Here is a 19,344-nt window from a genome sequence, read left to right on the forward strand (position 1 = left end):
ACACTCACCTCCACGTACACTCACCACCATGCACTCACCACACACACTCATGACCACCATGGTGGTGGTAATGGTATTGGTGATGGTGGTGTTGATGGTGGTGTTGATGGTGGTGTTGATGGTGGTGGTCATGGTGGTGGTGATGGCATTGGTGATGGTGGTGTTGATGGTGGTGTTGATGGTGGTGGTGATGGTGATGATGGTCATAGTGGTGGTGATGGTGTTAGTGATGGCGGTGTTGATGGTGATTGATGGTCATGCTGGTGGTGATGGTGATGTTCATGGGTTGTCCTCTTTATGTGTCACAATATTGCAAATAGTCTGGATAATCTCTGCACGTTCCTTGCAGATCTTGACCTCATGACAAGTTGAATTTATGACAGGGGAGCTCTGCGTTTGACCCCCCCCCCACCCCCAGCTGAGAGTTAAAAACAATTTTGCCGCATTTCCCAATCCTCGTTGATGACTATCGTAGATTCTTCTGTGACTTGAGCGCGTGTGATGATCCAGTTCATCGTGTGGCTCGGCAGAGTGGCAGGTGAGAGCGAGGCTCTTCGGATTGTTGCCAATTTCGAACCGGTTGAAAGGTGACTCGTTTCGGTAGCCGATCTTAAGTTGGTCGTCCACGCTGACATAGGCATTTTGGGCCTGCACAGGCCATGTACGTCCAACCAACAAATCCACCGGTTGTGCGATGTCTGGCATGACAAGGACGGTTCTCTTTGTTCCCCTGAACGTCATCAATTTTGATTTCCAAGTCAGCCTTTCCTTGTATGGTGGTTGCAACCGACTCTGCGTTGCAGAAGCCAAATACCATTGTGTCTGTATCTTCAATCCTCGGCCCGACAGCATAGGGCGGCAGTTGCCCGCTTCATACACACCCCCACTTCCTGGGTCAATCGTCACTTCCAAACTGATACCATCGACCAAAGCTGGTTTGGTAAATTTCACTACATTTGGTGTGGGTTGACTCGTGGTGTTGACTTGCATATGTAGCTTCGGAATGTCCACTCTGGTGTGACCGTTTCGGGGCAGGTTGAAGAACCATGTCCCTCCCGCTTACAGATGCCACAAATGCGAGGTCTACGTGGCAATGGGGCAGTCGGCAAAATATTTGCCCAAGTTGGTTTGCAATTATAGCATCGGCGCCTCTTAGATGTTGCAACAGGCCTCTGTTGCTGGTGGACCCAGGTGTTGCTGTAGCACGTCATCTTCCCGGTGTTAAGATATTCAAACACCAAATGGTGCTCTTACTGGCTGCTTGTGTGAGGCACAAAATGGCGGCTGAAGCACGAGGTCGGCGTGCCGTAGCCTCAGTGAAGAACGAAGTCGGCGCTCTTACTGGCTGCGTGTTTGCAGTACAAAATGGCGGCTGAAGCATGAGGTCGGTGTGTTGGCAGCAGTAGCAGCAGCTGAGCACAAGGTGCGGTGTGGCTTTTCTTGCTTTATTTTCTTCAGCCTTTACGTTCATCCCACTACTTCTGAAGCGTGGTCTATTTCCTACTTCGCCATCTTACTAATTTGTGTAGCGTAGGATGGCTTCAATCAGGATGGTACAGTAACAATAACTTTTTTAATAGCATACTTGTCAACCCATAAGGTTTACCCATATTCTTGAACAGGGAAATTTAGTTTTCAGGTCCATACAGCGTACAGCCGTTTCAATACGGGCAAATAAATGTTTGTCTATTTGTTTGTGTTTCTCCCTTGTGATGGGACTTTGTAGGATGTACGTTAAGATTTATAAGGGCACACTGGGTGGTTAATAAGGTCTGAATTGGTCTGTAATAAGGTAGGGCACTGATAAGGGGTTGACATGTATGAAATTAGACGTTTTAGATAATAATGAAAGATGGGAGCAACCACAAAGCGCGTCTGACTTCAACTCACACTCCATAGCTCCTCCCCTCACCGGCGGGAGGGAAACGGCTCCGTCCCTTTTTAACATGACGACAAATGGGAGTTGTCTACACGACGGGCAGCACTTGCCCCCCAGAAAGCTGCGAAAGGCTACCTGGGGGTAATTTTCCTGTGCCTGTGTGTGCGCAGTTGCACGGTGTTATATGGAACGCCCACCATGTTCGTGGACATGCTGAACGATCCCGACTTCCACTCCTTCGACCTCTCCTCCCTGCAGACAGGTCAGTGCCAGGCTAGGTGCGGAGGAGGTCACGAGGGCAGACCTGGGTGCCATGGGTTGTATTACTGCTGTGCCAGGCTAGGTGCATGAGAGGGTTACGAGACAGACCCAGGTGCCATGGGTTGTCCTACTCCTGTGTCGCTTCAGCCTCATATGAGCATATGGCTTGATGTGTAAACACCGCCACTGGGGAGACAAAGGCGACAGGGCGTGGTGCTGGCCACCCACCACCTCGTGTGCCGTGCCGGCCTTCATAGGTGCTCCCTAACAGCACTTGCCCCAACAGCCTGTTAAGTTATAGGGGGATCTTTGTGTGTTATACCTGTGTGTCTGTGTACCTGTGTGTGTACCAATGCTTTTGGGTATGTGTATAGGCGCTGCTGCTACTGCTGCTGCTCGCTAACAGCACTTGCCCCGACAGCCCTGTGTGAGACAAGCTAGGGGAGCTTTAGCTGTGCCTGTGTGTGTCAGCAGGGATTGTGGCTGGCTCCCCGTGTCCCCCTGAGCTGTTCCGGCGAGTCGTGGACTCCATGAAGCTGCCCGACTTCGTGGTGAGTGACCAGTCGCACCACCCCAAGTGGCACAGAGGAGGATCCCTACTGCTTCAAGTATGCGTGTGTGTGAGGCTACAGGTCTCTTTGTATGGTGAGCCTATGGGTCTCTGTGTGTGATGAGTCTATGGATCTCTATGTGAGTCTACGGCTCTCTGTGTGGTGAGTCTATGGGTCTATGTGTGGTGAGTCTATGGCTCTTTATGTGAGACGCTGATGACAGGGTTGAGACCATCTACTCACCAATGACTATCCTTAGAGATTATGATGGTGGTGTATGTATTGCTTTTGATGGTGGTGATGTTGTTGGTGGTGGTGATGATGGTGATGCTGGTGTTGATTGTACTTATATTGTTGATGATGGTGGAGCAGAATGGTGGTGGATGTCTAGGCTTATGCCTGACCGTAGTGAATGGATGCAGGCAAGGCCAATGAGTCAGATGCCTTCTATGACCTCCTGTCACAGGTGCTATCTAAAGTGGCCCCTCGGGATAGAGTCATCCTGTTGGGTGACTTTAATGCCTGAGTAGGTCATGATGCTGATACCTGCGCTGGAGTCATTGGAAGCCATGGGACAGATCAGCTCAATGATAACAATAGCAGGCTGCTTTAATTCTGTGTATCCCATGGGCTTGTAATTACCAACACATTCTTCCAGCATCGGCAGATCCACACAACATCATGGATGCACGCCGGGTCCAAGCAAGAACATCTGCTGGGCTAGAAAGTGTGGGTCCATGTCCTTGACACCAGGACCTACCGTGGAGCTAATCTGGCCACTAACCCATCGGCTTGCCATCTGTAAGATTTGCTTGCCATTCTTCCACTCCGGTGGTGGGTGTCCATCTAGGACCCCATTCAAACCCACCGTAGCCTGGTATCAACGAGCTGATGAAATTTGCAAGCGAGAATTTAATCATCGCTTACAGCTGGAGTTGGCATCGTCCCCCTCTCCTCCTGATGCTGAGAGGAAATGGGCGAGGTTTAGGACTGTGGCTCATGCAGCTGCAATGACTGCTTTGCGTACATGGTCCAAACCTCCCCAGAGATCCTGGCTGATAGAGGAGGTGTTATGGCTGGCTGAGAAATAGCGACAGGCCCAATCCCACCGTCTGCAGCATCCCATGTCGCTCGGATGTTCGGAGAGATGTGCAGTGCTGCACGGCTGAGTGCTGGTTGCGGATTAATGGGGAGATGTGTATGTAAGTTTAACTGTTTTTGCACCGAATGTAGTCAATGGTGCTAATCGGAGAGTTTAACCATGCTGGATTGTGTGAGGAGCTCACAAATCCTTGAAAGATCTGGGCACAGTTCCATTGGTGAGTTCCTCCAGCAGGCAAGGCTGTGGTGGCTAGGGCATGTAGCCCGCATGCCTAAACAGCTTGTGTTTGGCCAGATAGAGGGGGCTAAATGGACGTGGCACGGGCTAGAGAAGAGATAGAGTGATGTGATACTAGAGGATGTGGAGCTGAGTGAGCTTGCCGATGACTGATACCAACGGTATCAATATCAGCCTCTGTGGAGGAGGCTCGTGAAGGACGCTACTGGACACTTGGAGGCAACAACAGCGGAAGGCATACGAGCGACGCTCACAACAACGAGCGGAGTTTCCGGCGGATAAAACACAGCAAGTTGACAGATTAGGGAAAACAGGTGGTGCATCTGCAAATTATCTCAGTCCATGGCACCGGCTGGGTCCATCCCGTGACCTCCTGTCAGTGCGAGTTTGACACTTCACGTGACATCAAAGTGCACCTGGCCTGGCACCTGTGCCATGGTGACGTCACCGTCACTGAGTGATGAATGGCGGTAGTTGTTATTGTTGTCGTCTGTTGTTAATGGTGTTGGTGATGTTGCGGAACGCATTTGCGGCACAATAGCAGTCAACCCATGGGACATTGGTCTGTCCCTTGACCTCCTCCTGCACCTAGCCTGGCACAGCATTCGATCCATGGCACCTGGGTCTGTCACTTGACCTGCTGCACCTAGCCTGGCACAGCAGTAGTCAACACATGTGTAATGACTCTCGGACAACTTCTGTAGTCTTCGTTATTTATGTATTAAGGTGTATCGTGCAAATAACTCGATCTCGTGTCTTACAGATACTTGGGCTAGTATAAAATATAGATACTTGGGCTAATATAAAATACAGATACTTGGGCTAGGATAACACACAAGTAGCGACGACGCAACGACAGTGACGGCCCGACGACAGCGAAGGCGTGAGACAGTCGACCCCGATCCCACGGCAGCCCCGAGCTCCCTCGCCCGCCGCCTTATACCCCCCCCCCCCACCCTGGCGTGGCCACGCCCCGCCCCAGGCCACGCCCCCTTTCTGGAATTGTCTGGGCCGAACCCGATCTTCACCGATGGTTCCCTCCTGTAATTATCCCTCGAGACCACTTGATGATGCACTGTCCCTGCACCCGCACTGTCTCCCCACACACGCCCTGTCTCTCTCCGCACTGTCCCTACACATGACCTCCTCCTGTCATTGAGCCTTCGACGTCGCCATCAATTAGTGGAGAATGGCGGTAGTTGTTGTTGCTGTTGACGATGGCGGTGCCGGTGATGTTGCAGAACGCATATGGGACGACGGAGAACAGCCCGGTGACTTTCTGCGGGTTCCCTCGCGATGACATCAACACCAAGATGGACGCCGTGGGCAGAGTGCTGCAGCATTTGGAGGTGATGCCGTCATCACCATCAACACCACCCATCAACACCACCTTCAACACCACCCCTCAACACCACCCATCAACACGACCCATCATAACCACCCATCAACACCACCATCAACACCAACATCACCACCACAATCACCACCACCATGATCGCCATCACCGCCATCAACACAACCCATCAACACCACCATCACCACCACCATGATCGCCATCACCACCACCACAACACCACCAACACCACCCATGAACACCAACATCACCACCACCATCACCACCCCCATGACCGCCATCATCACCATCACCATCAACACCACCATCAACGACACCATCAACATCACCATCAACGCCACGATCAACACCACCCATCGACACCACCATCAACCCCACCCATCAACACCACCATCACCAATGCCATCAATACCCCCGTTAACATCACCCATCACCACTACAATCACCATCAACACCAACATCAACAACACCCATCAAAACCACCATCACCAACTCCATCACCACCACCATGACTGTCATTACCATCACCACCACCATCACCACCATCAACACCACCCATCAACACCAACATCACCACCACTCATCAACACCCCCCATCAACACCACTGTCACCAACGCTATCACCACCATCAGCACCACCTCCATCAGCATCATCATGAACACCACGATCAAAATCACTATCGTCACCATCAACATCACGAGCATCACCACCAACACCATCACCACCACCATCATCACCACCTCCATCATAAGCATCACCACCATTAGCAACATCGCCGCCCTCACCATTATCCCCATCACCAACATCACCATGATCAACATTACCATCATCACTATCACCCTGATCAACATGACCATCATCACCCCCATCATCACCATCAACAATAACAACCGCAGCTGTAGCGGTAACACCCCCATGGCACTTGTGCCAGGTTAGGTGCTAGCCGGTCATAAGCACACTCACCCAGCTATGGGAACTCCTCCACTGTCTCCCCAAGGGACCCATAACTCAATGGGGAGTTTGGCTATTTTACGTCAAACTCTCCACCCGCTAGACTGGTGCTTCGTTTTGGTTGGATTGATGGTAACGGCCCGTCTTAATGGGCACGGCATGGGCTAGAGCAGAGATGGACTGATGGGTCAGGAAATGGCACGGGCTGGAGCAGAGATGGACTGATGGGTCAGTGAGTGGCACGGGCTGGAGCAGAGATGGACTGATGGGTCAGTGAGTGGTACGGGCTATAGCAGAGATGGACTGATGGGGCAGTGAGTGGCACGGGCTATAGCAGAAATGGACTGATGGGTCAGTGAGTGGTACGGGCTATAGCAGAGATGGACTGATGGGTCAGTGAGTGGCACGGGCTGGAGCAGAGATGGACTGATGGGTCAGTGAGTGGCACGGGCTGGAGCAGAGATGGACTGATGGGTCAGTGAGTGGCACGGGCTGGAGCAGAGATGGACTGATGGGTCAGTGAGTGGCACGGGCTGAAGCAGAGATGGACTGATGGGTGAGTGGCACGGGCTGGAGCAGAGATGGAATGATGGGTGAGTGGCACGGGCTGGAGCAGAGATTGACTGATGGGTGAGTGAGTGGCACGGGCTGGAGCAGAGATGGACTGATGGGTGAGTGAGTGGCACGGGCTGGAGCAGAGATGGACTGATGGGTCAGTGAGTGGCACGGGCTGGAGCAGAGATGGACTGATGGGTCAGTGAGTGGCACGGGCTGGAGCAGAGATGGACTGATGGGTCAGTGAGTGGCACGGGCTGGAGCAGAGATGGACTGATGGGTCAGTGAGTGGCACGGGCTGGAGCAGAGATGGACTGATGGGTGAGTGGCACGGGCTGGAGCAGAGATTGACTGATGGGTGAGTGAGTGGCACGGGCTGGAGCAGAGATGGACTGATGGGTCAGTGAGTGGCATGGGCTGGAGCAGATATGGACTGATGGGTCAGTGAGTGGCACGGGCTGGAGCAGAGATGGACTGATGGGTGAGTGAGTGGCACGGGCTGGAGCAGAGATGGACTGATGGGTGAGTGAGTGGCATGGGCTGGAGCAGAGATGGACTGATGGGTGAGTGAGTGGCACGGGCTGGAGCAGAGATGGACTGATGGGTGAGTGAGTGGCACGGGCTGGAGCAGAGATGGACTGATGGGTGAGTGAGTGGCACGGGCTGGAGCAGAGATGGGCTGATGGGTGAGTGAGTGGCACGGGCTAGAGCAGAGATGGACTGATGGGTCAGTGAGTGGCATGGGCTAGAGCAGAGATGGACTGATGGGTGAGTGAGTGGCACGGGCTGGAGCAGAGATGGACTGATGGGTGAGTGAGTGGCACGGGCTAGAGCAGAGATGGACTGATGGGTGAGTGAGTGGCACGGGCTAGAGCAGAGATTGACTGATGGGTCAGTGAGTGGCACGGGCTAGAGCAGAGATGGACTGATGGGTGAGTGGCACGGGCTAGAGCAGAGATGGGCTGATGGGTGAGTGAGTGGCACGGGCTGGAGCAGAGATGGACTGATGGGCCAGTGAGTGGCACGGGCTAGAGGAGAGATGGACTGATGGGTCAGTGAGTGGCACGGGCTGGAGCAGAGATGGACTGATGGGTGAGTGAGTGGCACGGGCTGGAGCAGAGATGGACTGATGGGCCAGTGAGTGGCACGGGCTAGAGGATAGATGGACTTATGGGTCAGTGAGTGGCATGGGCTGGAGCAGAGATGGACTGATGGGCCAGTGAGTGGCACGGGCTGGAGCAGAGATGGACTGATGGGTGGGTGAGTGGCACGGGCTAGAGGACAGATGGGGCTGATGCGGTACGGGGGAACGTGGAGCTGAGTGGACTTGCCGATGACCGGTACCAGCGGTATCAAGATCGCCCTTTGTCGAGGAGGAGGAGGTTCGTGAAGGACGCTGCTACTGGGAAGTTGGAGGCAGTCGCCCTCCAGCAACGATGGAGGGCAGAGGAGCGACGCTCACAACTGAGCTATGTAGTAGAGAGCACAACGAATTGGCTTATCATCATCGTGTGGAAATTTATAGGGATGGCCAAATATTCTAAACGCGTGGAGACGTCGATTCTAAACGCGGAGGGAAATGACCGGCTTCACCGGGGTCGAGATTGAACAATGAACTCCTGCATACCAGGGAGTCAACATCTCTTGGTACAAAATATACAGCAGCATGCGTCATCAGGGCCCGGGATCTAACCAACAACCTCCTGTGCACAAGGGCATCCGTCAGGGTCCTGGATCGAACCCACGCCCTCATACATACGGTACCAAATATACAGCAGCAGTCGTAGGGATCCGCCAGGCTGTAGGATTGAACCCACGACCCCTGCGTTGCAGGCGAGGGAGTTAACATCTCCTAGCCACCGTGATGATAAGAGAGACACAGATTCTAAATATGCAGCAGCAGGCATCGTCAGGGTCGGGATCGAACCCACAACCTCCTGCGCACCAGGCGAGCTAGTTAACATCTCACCAAGAGGAGAGAGAGAGAGACGCAGACTCCAAATATACAGCACCAGGCATCGTCAGGGTCCGGGGTCGAACCGACGAACTACTGCATACCGTACCAAATATTCAGCAGCAGCAAGCAGCAGGCATCCATCAGGGTCCGCGATCGAACCCACGTCCTCCTGCGCACCAGACGAGATAGTTCACATTTCTTGGGACCAAATAGACAGCAGCAGCAGAAGGCATCGTCAGGGTCCGCGATGAGACCCACGACCTCCTGCATAACCAGGGCGAGGGTAGTCAACATCTACCCTAACCACCACGCAGAGGCAGCAGCAGGATCTTCCTCCTCCCTCTCCTCTCTCCCCGCGGCGTGGCTCCCGTGCAGGCCAAGGTGGTGGGGCCCGGCTCAAGCAGCCCGCCGCTGCGCGTGGGCGAGCAGGGGGAGCTATGCGTGCGGGGACATTGCGTGATGCGCGGGTACTGGGGGGACAGCGGCAAGACGCAGGAGTGTATCACGCCCGACGGGTGGTACCACACCGGGTGAGTGGCGGGGTGGGGTGGGTGGGGTGAGATGGGTGAGGTGGGTGGGTAGTTAGCACATACTCACTGGGTACCACTCCTACTGGGTCCCACACTCACCGGATCACACACCCACCATGTACCGCGCCCGCCGTGTACCACACTCACTGCATGATGCGTGGGTGGGGTGGATGGTATCACACTCACATGGTGAGTAGCTGGTTGCGGTGTGTAGCAAACATCGCTACTGGAGAGACAAAGGCGGTCGGGCGTGGTGCTGGTCACCCACACCCTCGTGTACCCTGCCGGCCCTCATCGGTGCTCGCTTAAAGCACTTGCCCCTACAGTCTGTTAAGGCTATAGGGGGGATCTTTGTCTTTGTTGTTGTTGTTGGTGATGTTGCTGTTGGGTTTATTGGTTCTGATGGTGGTGCTGGTAGTGGTGTTGATGGTGTTATTGGTGATGATGGTGTTGTTGGTGTTGATGGTGGTGGTCGTGGTAGTGATGATGATGGTGACGATGTTGATGATGGTGTTGATGGTGATTATGATGATGGTGGCGGTCGCGGTGATTATGATGGTGAAGATGATGGTGGTGGTCGTGGTGATGATGGTGTTGATGTTGTTGATGGTGTTGACGATGATGTTAGTGTTGATGATCGTGGTGAGGATGATGATGATGGTTGTGGTGGTGATGATGGTGTTGCTGTTGTTGATGGTGTTGACGATGATGTTAGTGTTGATGGTCGTGGTGATGATGATGGTCGTGGTGGTGATGATGGTGTTGATGGATGACAGCGATGTGGCCGTGATGGACGAGCTGGGATACTGCCGCATCGTGGGACGACTCAAGGACCTCATCATCCGCGGAGGGGAAAACATCTACCCTGCCGAGGTGGAGGCGCTGCTGCACACTCACCCCGCGGTCCTGGAAGCACAGGTGCCGCTCACCCGCCTGCTCACCCACCCGCTCACCCGCCCGCTCACCCACTCACTCACTCACCCACTCACGCACTCACCCACTCGCTCACTCACCCACTCACTTACCCACCCGCTCACTCACTCACTTACCCACTCACTCACGCACCCTCTCACTCACCCACCCACTTACTCACCCACCCACTCACTCACTCACTCACCCACCCTCTCACTCACTCACCCACTCACTCACTTACCCACTCACTCGCCAACCCTCTCACTCACCTACTCAATCACTCAATCACCTACTCACTCATCCACTCACCCACTCACTCACTCACTTACCCTCTTACTCAACCACCCACTCACTCACCCACTCACTCACCCACCCACTCACCCACTCACTCACCTACCCACCCACTCACTCACCAACCCTCTCACTCACCCACCCTGTCACTCACCCACTCACTCACCCACCCACTCACTCACCAACCCTCTCACTCACCCACCCTCTCACTCACCCACTCTCTCACCCACCCACCCACTCACTCGCCAACCCTCTTACTCACCCACTCAATCACCTACTCACTCACCTACTCCACTCACTTACTTACCTACTCACCCACCTACTCACTCACCTACTCACGCACTCACTCACCCACTAACCCACCCACCCACCCTCACACCCACCCACCATCACACCCACTGTAGGTTGTTGTGGTGTTGGTGGTAGTGGTTACTGTATGTGGTAGTGGTGATAGTGTTTGTTGTCTATGGTTGTGTAGGTCGTTGTTGTGGTGGTTGTTTAGGTGGTTGTTCTTGTGGTGGCTTACCGCAGCGTTTGCTCGGATGTTCGGAGAGCCGTGTGGCACTGCAAGGATGTGTGGTGGTCGCGGGATGCTGAGGAGGTGGAGTCTGACTCAGTAGCCGGCGATCATAAATTACTCTTTAACTCCATCAAATATGTAACTTGCATCACTACATCTATCACAATTATTAAAGGAAAGAAAGGTTATCCAGTATCCGACCTCCATGAACAGGTTTGCAGATTTTCGGAGCATTTCTGTGAGGTCTTGGGGGCGTGGAAATCCCTCAGTATGGCAAACATCATGGGGCAAAGTGGGGATGACCCTGCTGTGGCTACCGTGCCTCAAATTTTGGAAGAAGGTGTCAACCCCTGTGAGTGGCTGGCTGCAGTGCCATCTGTTGAGGAATTAAGAAGGTGCTTCAGAGTAGTCTGAGACCAGGAAAAGCACCGGGCAGAGATGATCTCCCAAACAAAATGCTGAGGTAGGGTGTCGTTTGTGCGCAAACTGCTCTACATGACATAACAGTCTGAACCATTGGACGGGTTATGCATGATGAGAAGGATGCCCTGGTGTTCCCCCTCTTTAAGAAGGGGGACCACACACACTGTAACAACTACAGGGGCATCTCACTCCTCGGTTTGGCGGGAAAGGTCCTGGCAAGGATTATTCAACATCGCCTTGCCAGACATGCTGAGGAGAGGCTTGCGGAGCCACAATGTGGTTTCAGGAAGGGCGGTCCTGCACAGATACCATATTTTGTGTCCGTCTGCTACAGCAGAGGTTTAGGCAATTCCAACAGGACCTACACCTCTGCTTTATTGATTCGTTTAAGGCCTATGATACCATCAGTAACCCTGGGCTCTGGGTTGCTCTTCGTGCTTTTGGAGTCCCTGACTATCTGCTCACAATAATTAAAGATCTTCATAATGGTGAGCAGGCCCGGGTAAAACTACGTGGCCAGGAGACAAAGCCATTCCCTGTTCACCTTGCGGTGCTTCAGGCATGTCCTCTGGCTACCACAACATCTATTTCGACCACGTAGTTCGTGAAGACTGTACCGGAGTAATTTCCATCTGGTACAGATACAATGGGAGGCTGATCGATGCCCGGGTGTGGTCAAGGGATGGCTCCCTATTGGTCAACCATGTTATGTATGCTGATTATCTGGTGATTGCTGCTCACATAGAGGAGGAGATGGAGGCGCTGCTGCTGAACCTGGAGCGTGCTACTAAGAGGTGTGGCATTACCATCAGCCCCACCACAACTAAGCACCTGCCATGGTATTTTGCGCCCTCAAACACTCCACCCCCACAACTCCCAATTGGTCATGGGGCAGTTGTGTAGAGAGTGTAGAGTTTTCGATACTTGGGCAGTGTGCTCATGATATGCTCCGAATCAGTTGAGTGGCATTATTTTTTCATCAGATGTGAAACGTTGTGTACAAGCTACCTGGTCTGTCGCTCCACACCTCATGCCCTCCCTTCTCTATGCTTGTGAAACGTGGACCCCTTTGGTGGAGCATCTTCTCCGGTGAGAAACATTTAGGCTGGCCTGCCTACTACTTATCCTGGGTTTAACCAGGCTGGATGTGTAAGGAGCTCACAAATCCTTGAAAGATCTGGACAAAGTCCCATCAGTGAACTCCTCTGGCAGGCAAGGCTGCATTGGCTGGGTCATGTAGCCTGTATGCCCAGCCACCGCATACCTAAACAGCTTTCGTTCAGCTGGATAGAGGGAGCGGCAAAGGCTATAGAAGAGATAGAGTGATGTGGTACAAGAAGATATGGAGCTGAGTTGACTTTCTGATGACTGGTACCAGCAGTGTCAAGATCGGCCTCTGTGGAGGAGACTCGTGAAGGACGCTACTGGGCAGTTGGAGGCAGTCGCCCTCCAACAACAACGGAGGGCGGAGGAGCGACGCTCACAACAACGAGCGGAGCACCGGGGTGGCCTAAACACAGCAAGTTGGCACAGTAGGAGGTGCAGGTGGTCATCTCAGTCACCTGGGTCTGTCCCGTGACCTCCTGCCAGCAGGCATTCGACACTTCACGTGGCCTTTACGTGCACATAACCTGGCACAAGGGCCATGGTGATGTCACCGCCACTTAGTGGAAAATGACGGTTGTTGTTTGTAGGTGGTGGTGGTTTTAGTGGCGGTGTAGGTGGTTGTGGTGTTGTTGTGGTGGTTGTTGTGGTGGTTGTGGTTATTTTGGTGGTCGTTGTGGTGGTGGTTGTGGTGATTGTGTAGGTGGTTGTTTAGGTGGTTGTATTTGTGTAGGTGGCAGTGGTAATGGTTGTGGTGGTGGCTGTGGTGGTGGTTGTGTAGGTGGTTGTTTAGGTGGTTGTGTTTGTGTAGGTGGTAGGGGTAATGCTTGTGGTGGTGGCTGTGTTGGTGGTTGTGTAGGTGGTGGGCGTGCACGATGAGCGCATGGGGGAGGAGGCTTGCGCCTGCCTCCGCCTCCAGCCCGGAGTGGCGGCCCTCTCCGCTCGCGACCTCCACTCCTTCTGCAACACCAAGGTGGAGACCCCACAGCCCCCCCACCCATGGCCCCCACCCCATGCTCCTTCCCCTCCCCCACGACCCCTCCCCCACGACCCCTCCCCCACGACGACCCCTCCCCCACGGTCCCTCCGCTCCTCCACGGTCCTTCCCCCACAGCCCTTCCTTCCCCCATGGCCCTCCCGTACTGTATCCCCTCCACCACAGCCACTGCCACCCACTAACCCCGCCCACTCTCACATAGCCCCTCCCACTCTCCCACTAACACTGTCTACTCTCGCACAACCCCACCCACTCTCACCTAGCCCCTCCCACTCGCCAACTCGCGCACTAACCCCGCCCACTCGAACTTCACGTGTCCGTTGAGTCGGACTGCAACTCAAAACACGTGGGACTGCTTTAACACTGGTGCGTGTATCTGTGTGCCTCTGTCTTTGTGTGCATTTTGTCGGCGTGTTTCGGTGTTTATCTGTTTGTATGTATGTCTTTGTGTGTCTGCGTGTGTGTGTCTCTGTGTTTGTCTCGAAGTCTGTGTGTGTGTTTGTGTCTCTATGTTTCTGTATTTCTATGTGTGTCTTTGTCTTTCTGTGCGTCTGTGTCTTTGTGTGCGTGTGTATGTGTGTGCATGTCTCTGTGTGCGTCTACGTGTGTTTTGTGTGTGTGTGTTTGTGTCTCGATGTTTCTGTAATTGTCTGTATGTGTGTCTTTCTCTGTTTCTGTGCGTCTGTGTCTTTATGCGTGTGTGTGTCTGTGTATCTGCGTTGGCTGGGTCATGTAGCCCGCATGCCCAGCCACCGCATGCCTAAACAGCTTTTGTTCGGCCGGATCGAGGGGGCTAAACGGGCGCGGCACGGGCTAGAGAAGAGATGGAGTGATGTGGTACAGGAGGACGTGGAGCTGAGTGGACTTGCCGATGACTGGTACCAGCGGTGTCAAGATCGGCCTCAGTGGAGGAGGCTCGTGAAGGACGCTACTGGGCAGTTGGAGGCAGTCGCCCTCCAACAACAACGGAGGGCGGAGGAGCGACGCTCACAACAACGAGCGGAGCGCCGGGTGGCTAAAGCACAGCAAGTTGGCACAGTAGGGGGCACAGGTGGTGCATCAGCCAGTCATCTCGGTCATCTCGGTCAGTCGACCCGTGGCACCTGGGTCTGCCCCGTGACCTCCTGCCAGCGGGTGTTCGACACTTCACGTGGCCTCAGGGTGCACATGGCCTGGCACAAGCGTCGTGGTGACGTCACCGCCACTTAGTGGCGAATGGCGGTTGTTGTTGTTGTTGTGTGTGTCTGTGTTCAATGTGTGTGTCTGTGTGTCTCTGTGTTTGTATGCGTGTCTTTGTGTGTATGTCTGTGTGCGTCTGTGTGTATATTTGTGTGTTTGTGTCCGTGTCGGTAATAACCACTCAGATCGCTCACTTCAAGATCCCAAAATACGTTGAGATCGTGGACTCCTACCCCCTCACGGTGACTGGCAAGGTGAGTTCCCCCCCATACCCCTTCTCGACACGTGCATGCATGACGTCACAATCGCCCTCGTGCGAGGCCACGTGGGAGGCCACGAAAATGCAGACCACGTGGAATCCCAGAGGGAGAGACCTCTCTCCACTGCTGTAAATCAGCGCTTGAAAGGTTTTGGGCCCAACGATCGATGGTGAATGCGGCGTCGTCATCGCGTGTGCGGAATGCATGCCGGGTTTATTCCCCCCCCCCTCTCCGCTCTGTGGGTTTTGATTTCGGGTGTTTCTTGTTCCTTCCCTTCAGATCCAGAAGTTCAAGCTCAGGGAGCAAATGGAGAAGAAGCTGGGGCTAAAATGAGCGCACGCACGCACATACACGTGGGGATCTACACACGGACACAGAACCACATACATACAGACACACACACTCACACACACAGACATACAGAGCCATACAGAACCACATCCAGACTCACGAACACTCATACACACACTCAAAAAACAGACAAAGATTCCCCCGTATAGTCTGAACATACTGTTGGGGCAAGTGGTGTTATCGAGCACCTATGAAGGCCGGCACGGCACACAAGGGGGTGGTTGGCCAGCACTAAGCCCCGCCGTCTTTTTCTCCCGAGTGGAAATGTTTTTACACATCACACTCAATACTCAATTGAAGCTGCACATGCATACATCCGCAAATGGCAATACAAAGATCCCCATATCACCTTTAACAGACTGCCGGGACAGGTGTTGTGAGTCAGTCGTTGCAGTGCCTATGAAGGCCGGCACTGTGGCACACGAGGTGGTGGGTGGCCAGCAACCACCACGCCCCACCCGGGCCGCCTTTGTCTCCCCATGCACCCCCTTGTGGTGTATTTAGGAATGCACGGGGGGATTCATGCAAAAGCTCTCAGCTTTGTCCAGACCACCGGCTCGACAGAACTGGACGTGTGGCCATGGCCATGTTTAACTCGGGGGAGGGGGGGGTCCTCCGAATGTTGGATGAGACATTGCGATTCCATTGACGGAGTGAACGGAAATAAACCTCGTAAAAGTTCGCAGAAGACTTGACGCTCACGGTGACTGTCCAGGTTATATTAAGTCGACTGATGATTAAGAGAATTGCATAATTATTGACTTTGATTGTAATGGCGTGTAATCATTGTCATAACATTCATAACGAATATATGAATTGCATTAGTATCGTGAAATATACGTGTAATAAAGGTCGTGGAAGCGACTTCTGGAATCCGGTCTTTATTTGTCTTTCTTTTACAACACTCCTTCATGCTGCTGACAGACAGCGTGAGAGGGAGAGAGAGAGACACATGCGCAGCCACGTGGCAGCCTGGACCCCGCTCCCGCGTGGCCTCACCCTCCGTTCGTTCAAGATCTGACCACGTGTTGTTTGTCTCCACCCCTTTTTAATACCTGGGTCACGTGGTACCTTTCCACCAATCCTGGTTAACCTCTATGGAATCTTCTAGACTCCATCGTACACTCCCGGGACCATGCCCCTGACTCGTCCCCCCATTAGCTGTGGCTAAAGCCAGCAGAACCAATCCTCTACTTACAGATTTCACCTTCCCATTACGTCAGGGCCACGCCCGTAGACTTCCCCCCATTGGCTATGGGCCAGGACCGACAGAGCCAATCATCGTAACGAGGTGTGATCCATCAGCAACCCGGATATATCCTCACATTACATACGTATCTGAGCCACTGACCGGATTAGGTGCATGGAGTGAAGATGCCATGGTGGCCATATTGCACAGGTGACGCAATGGTGGCCATGTTGCACAGGTGACGCCATGGTGGCCATGTTGCATAGGTGACGCCATGGTGGCCATGTTGCACAGGTGACGCCATGGTGGCCATGTTGCACAGGTGACGCCATGGTGGCCATGTTGCACAGGTGACGCCATGGTGGCCATGTTGCACAGGTGACGCCATGGTGGCCATGTTGCACAGGTGACGCCATGGTGGCCATGTTGCACAGGTGACGCCATGGTGGCCATGTTGCACAGGTGACGCCATGGTGGCCATGTTGCACAGGTGACGCCATGGTGGCCATGTTCCCTGAGGGATGCTATGGCGGCCATGTTGGCATCCTGGCAGTTGATACTCATTTGAAGCTGATGACTCAATCCTAAGCGCGAGTTACTCTTATGAGCAAGAGTTACGATCTCTTACCCACGACGTCTATATATCTGACAATGTTTTCTCTTGTCATGTGGACCATCGTAACTCGATCGTAATCCTACAGCAGCAGTGCTTGAGATAAATCTTAAGATTGTTTGTGCACCCAGGCCTACGCCTAGATTCTCGCTGTGTCCAAAACTCAGAGAATAAACATTTCCCCATCAGCCACTCTAGACACGGTAGCCCCTAGGTTCGATTCACAATGCTGGCCTCCAGACGGAGTTTGTATGCTCTCCACCTGTTCTACAGTGTGAGTGTGTGATGGATCGAGTTGAGTGTGTGTAAGTGAATGCGTGGGTGAGGGAGGCTTGCGGAGCCCCAATGTGGGCGGTCCTGCACTGATGCCATGTTTTCTGTCTGTCTGCTACAGAAGAGGTGTAAGGAATGACAACAGGACCTACATCTCTGCTATATTTACCTGGTCAAGACCTATGATACAATCAATAGACCTGCACTCTGGATTCTTCGTGCTTTCGGAGTCCCTGACTCTCTGCTCACTGAATCAGTCGGCCGGCATTATCTTTTCATCGGCTACCTAACGCTGCTATGTGGAAGCTACCTGGTCTGTCGCTTCACACGAAGCTTCAGGTCTTCTTGGCCATAGTCATCCCCTCCCTTCTCTAGCTTGGAAAAATGGACCCCTCTAATGGAACATCTGCACCGGTTCGAAACATTCAGGCTGGCCTGCCTAAGATCTATCCTGCTTATAACTAGGCTATATTGTGTGAGGAGCTCACAAATCATTGAAAGATCAGGACAGAGTCCCATCAGTGAGCTCCTCCAGAAGGCAAGGCTGCATTCTGCATACCCAGAGAGATCCACAGAGACCCATAAAGATTCACAGAGACTCATAGAGACCCACATATACCCATACAGACCCACAGAGACCCATACAGACCCACAGAGATCAATACTCACAGAGAACAATACAGACTTAAAGAGACCCATGGAAAACCATACAGACCCACAGAGACCCATGGAGTGCCCATACAGATGCACATAGACCCATACAGACCCACAGAGACCCATAAGGACTCATATAGACTCATAGAGACCCAGAGACCCAAACAGACCCACAGAGACCCAGACAGACCGACAAAGACCCATACTAAAACGAAACTTTTTTTTATTTTACCAGGTGTAAGACCCCACTGAGCTCTGTATCTCTGTTTCAAAGGCTACTTGGCCATCGCAAATGATAGCACAACGGAGTGGCTGATATCGTCTTCATCACGTGGAAATTTATAGCGGCATACTCCAAATACTCTAAACGCGTAGAGACGTCGATTTGCCACGTGAACCAGAGGACCCGTATAAAGATCCACGTCACCCAGGGGAGGCGAGAGACACCGCAGACTCCAAATAATACAGCTGCAGGCGTCAGGGTCTGGATTGAACCCACGACTTCCTGTATACCAGGCGAGGGATTTAACACCTCGCCACCGAGGCGACCTCGATGGCCGGATTGCAGGAGGGTCATGCCGTATTCTCTTCACAGGCGGTGAATGAGCAGTTATCTCAGTCAGCAGTCAACCTGGGAACTATCCCGTGACCTCCTCCTGCACCTATCCTGGCACAGAAGTCAACCCATTGCACCTGTATCTGTCCCATGATCTCCTCATGCACCTAGCCTGGCACAGCAGCAGTCAACCCATGCCACCTGCTGGGTCTGTCACGTGACATCCTCCTGCACATATCCTGGCACAGACGTCAACCCATGGCACCTGGATCTGTCCCTTGATCTCCTCCTGCACCTAGCCTGGCACAGCAGCAGTTAACCATTATACCTGAGTCTATCCCGTGATCTCCTCCTACACCTAGCCTGGCACATCAGCAGTCAACCAGGGGCGGTTTCTTCATTAGGGCGATTGGGCGACGCACCACCAATGTTATTCAACCACAGAGTTACGCGAGCCGTTATTGTGCCTCTGGATATAGTCCAATCAGCGTCATGTCACGTTCTGTGGAGTACCGCCTCTTTTTGGGCGATTTCACTCTGGCTGAGAATCGCCCAGAGTGTTCCCATAGACTTACATTCAAAGATGTTTTTTTCGAACGGCAGGCGCTCCAATGCATTCTCTATGGCTTCCGGGAGGGCTCGCA

At 53.3% G+C, this 19,344-nt stretch overlaps 1 protein-coding gene across 1 annotated transcript in view; it reads left to right on the top strand.

Annotated features, from left to right (window-relative positions):
• LOC144952997 (medium-chain acyl-CoA ligase ACSF2, mitochondrial-like) overlaps positions 1-16,250 on the top strand; it is a 39,416-nt gene extending 23,166 nt beyond the window's left edge. Inside the window, exons 9-16 of the mRNA XM_078883480.1 lie at positions 2,050-2,141; positions 2,615-2,691; positions 5,272-5,379; positions 9,224-9,378; positions 10,155-10,296; positions 13,488-13,601; positions 14,990-15,058; positions 15,344-16,250. Coding sequence (XP_078739606.1) covers positions 2,050-2,141; positions 2,615-2,691; positions 5,272-5,379; positions 9,224-9,378; positions 10,155-10,296; positions 13,488-13,601; positions 14,990-15,058; positions 15,344-15,397 — 811 coding nt within the window. The 3' untranslated portion in view covers positions 15,398-16,250. The remainder of the gene's footprint in view (positions 1-2,049; positions 2,142-2,614; positions 2,692-5,271; positions 5,380-9,223; positions 9,379-10,154; positions 10,297-13,487; positions 13,602-14,989; positions 15,059-15,343) is intronic.
• The last annotated feature ends 3,094 nt before the right edge of the window (positions 16,251-19,344 follow it).

Source organism: Lampetra fluviatilis, chromosome 71 (genome assembly GCF_964198595.1).
Source record: "Lampetra fluviatilis chromosome 71, kcLamFluv1.1, whole genome shotgun sequence".
NCBI lineage: Eukaryota > Metazoa > Chordata > Hyperoartia > Petromyzontiformes > Petromyzontidae > Lampetra > Lampetra fluviatilis.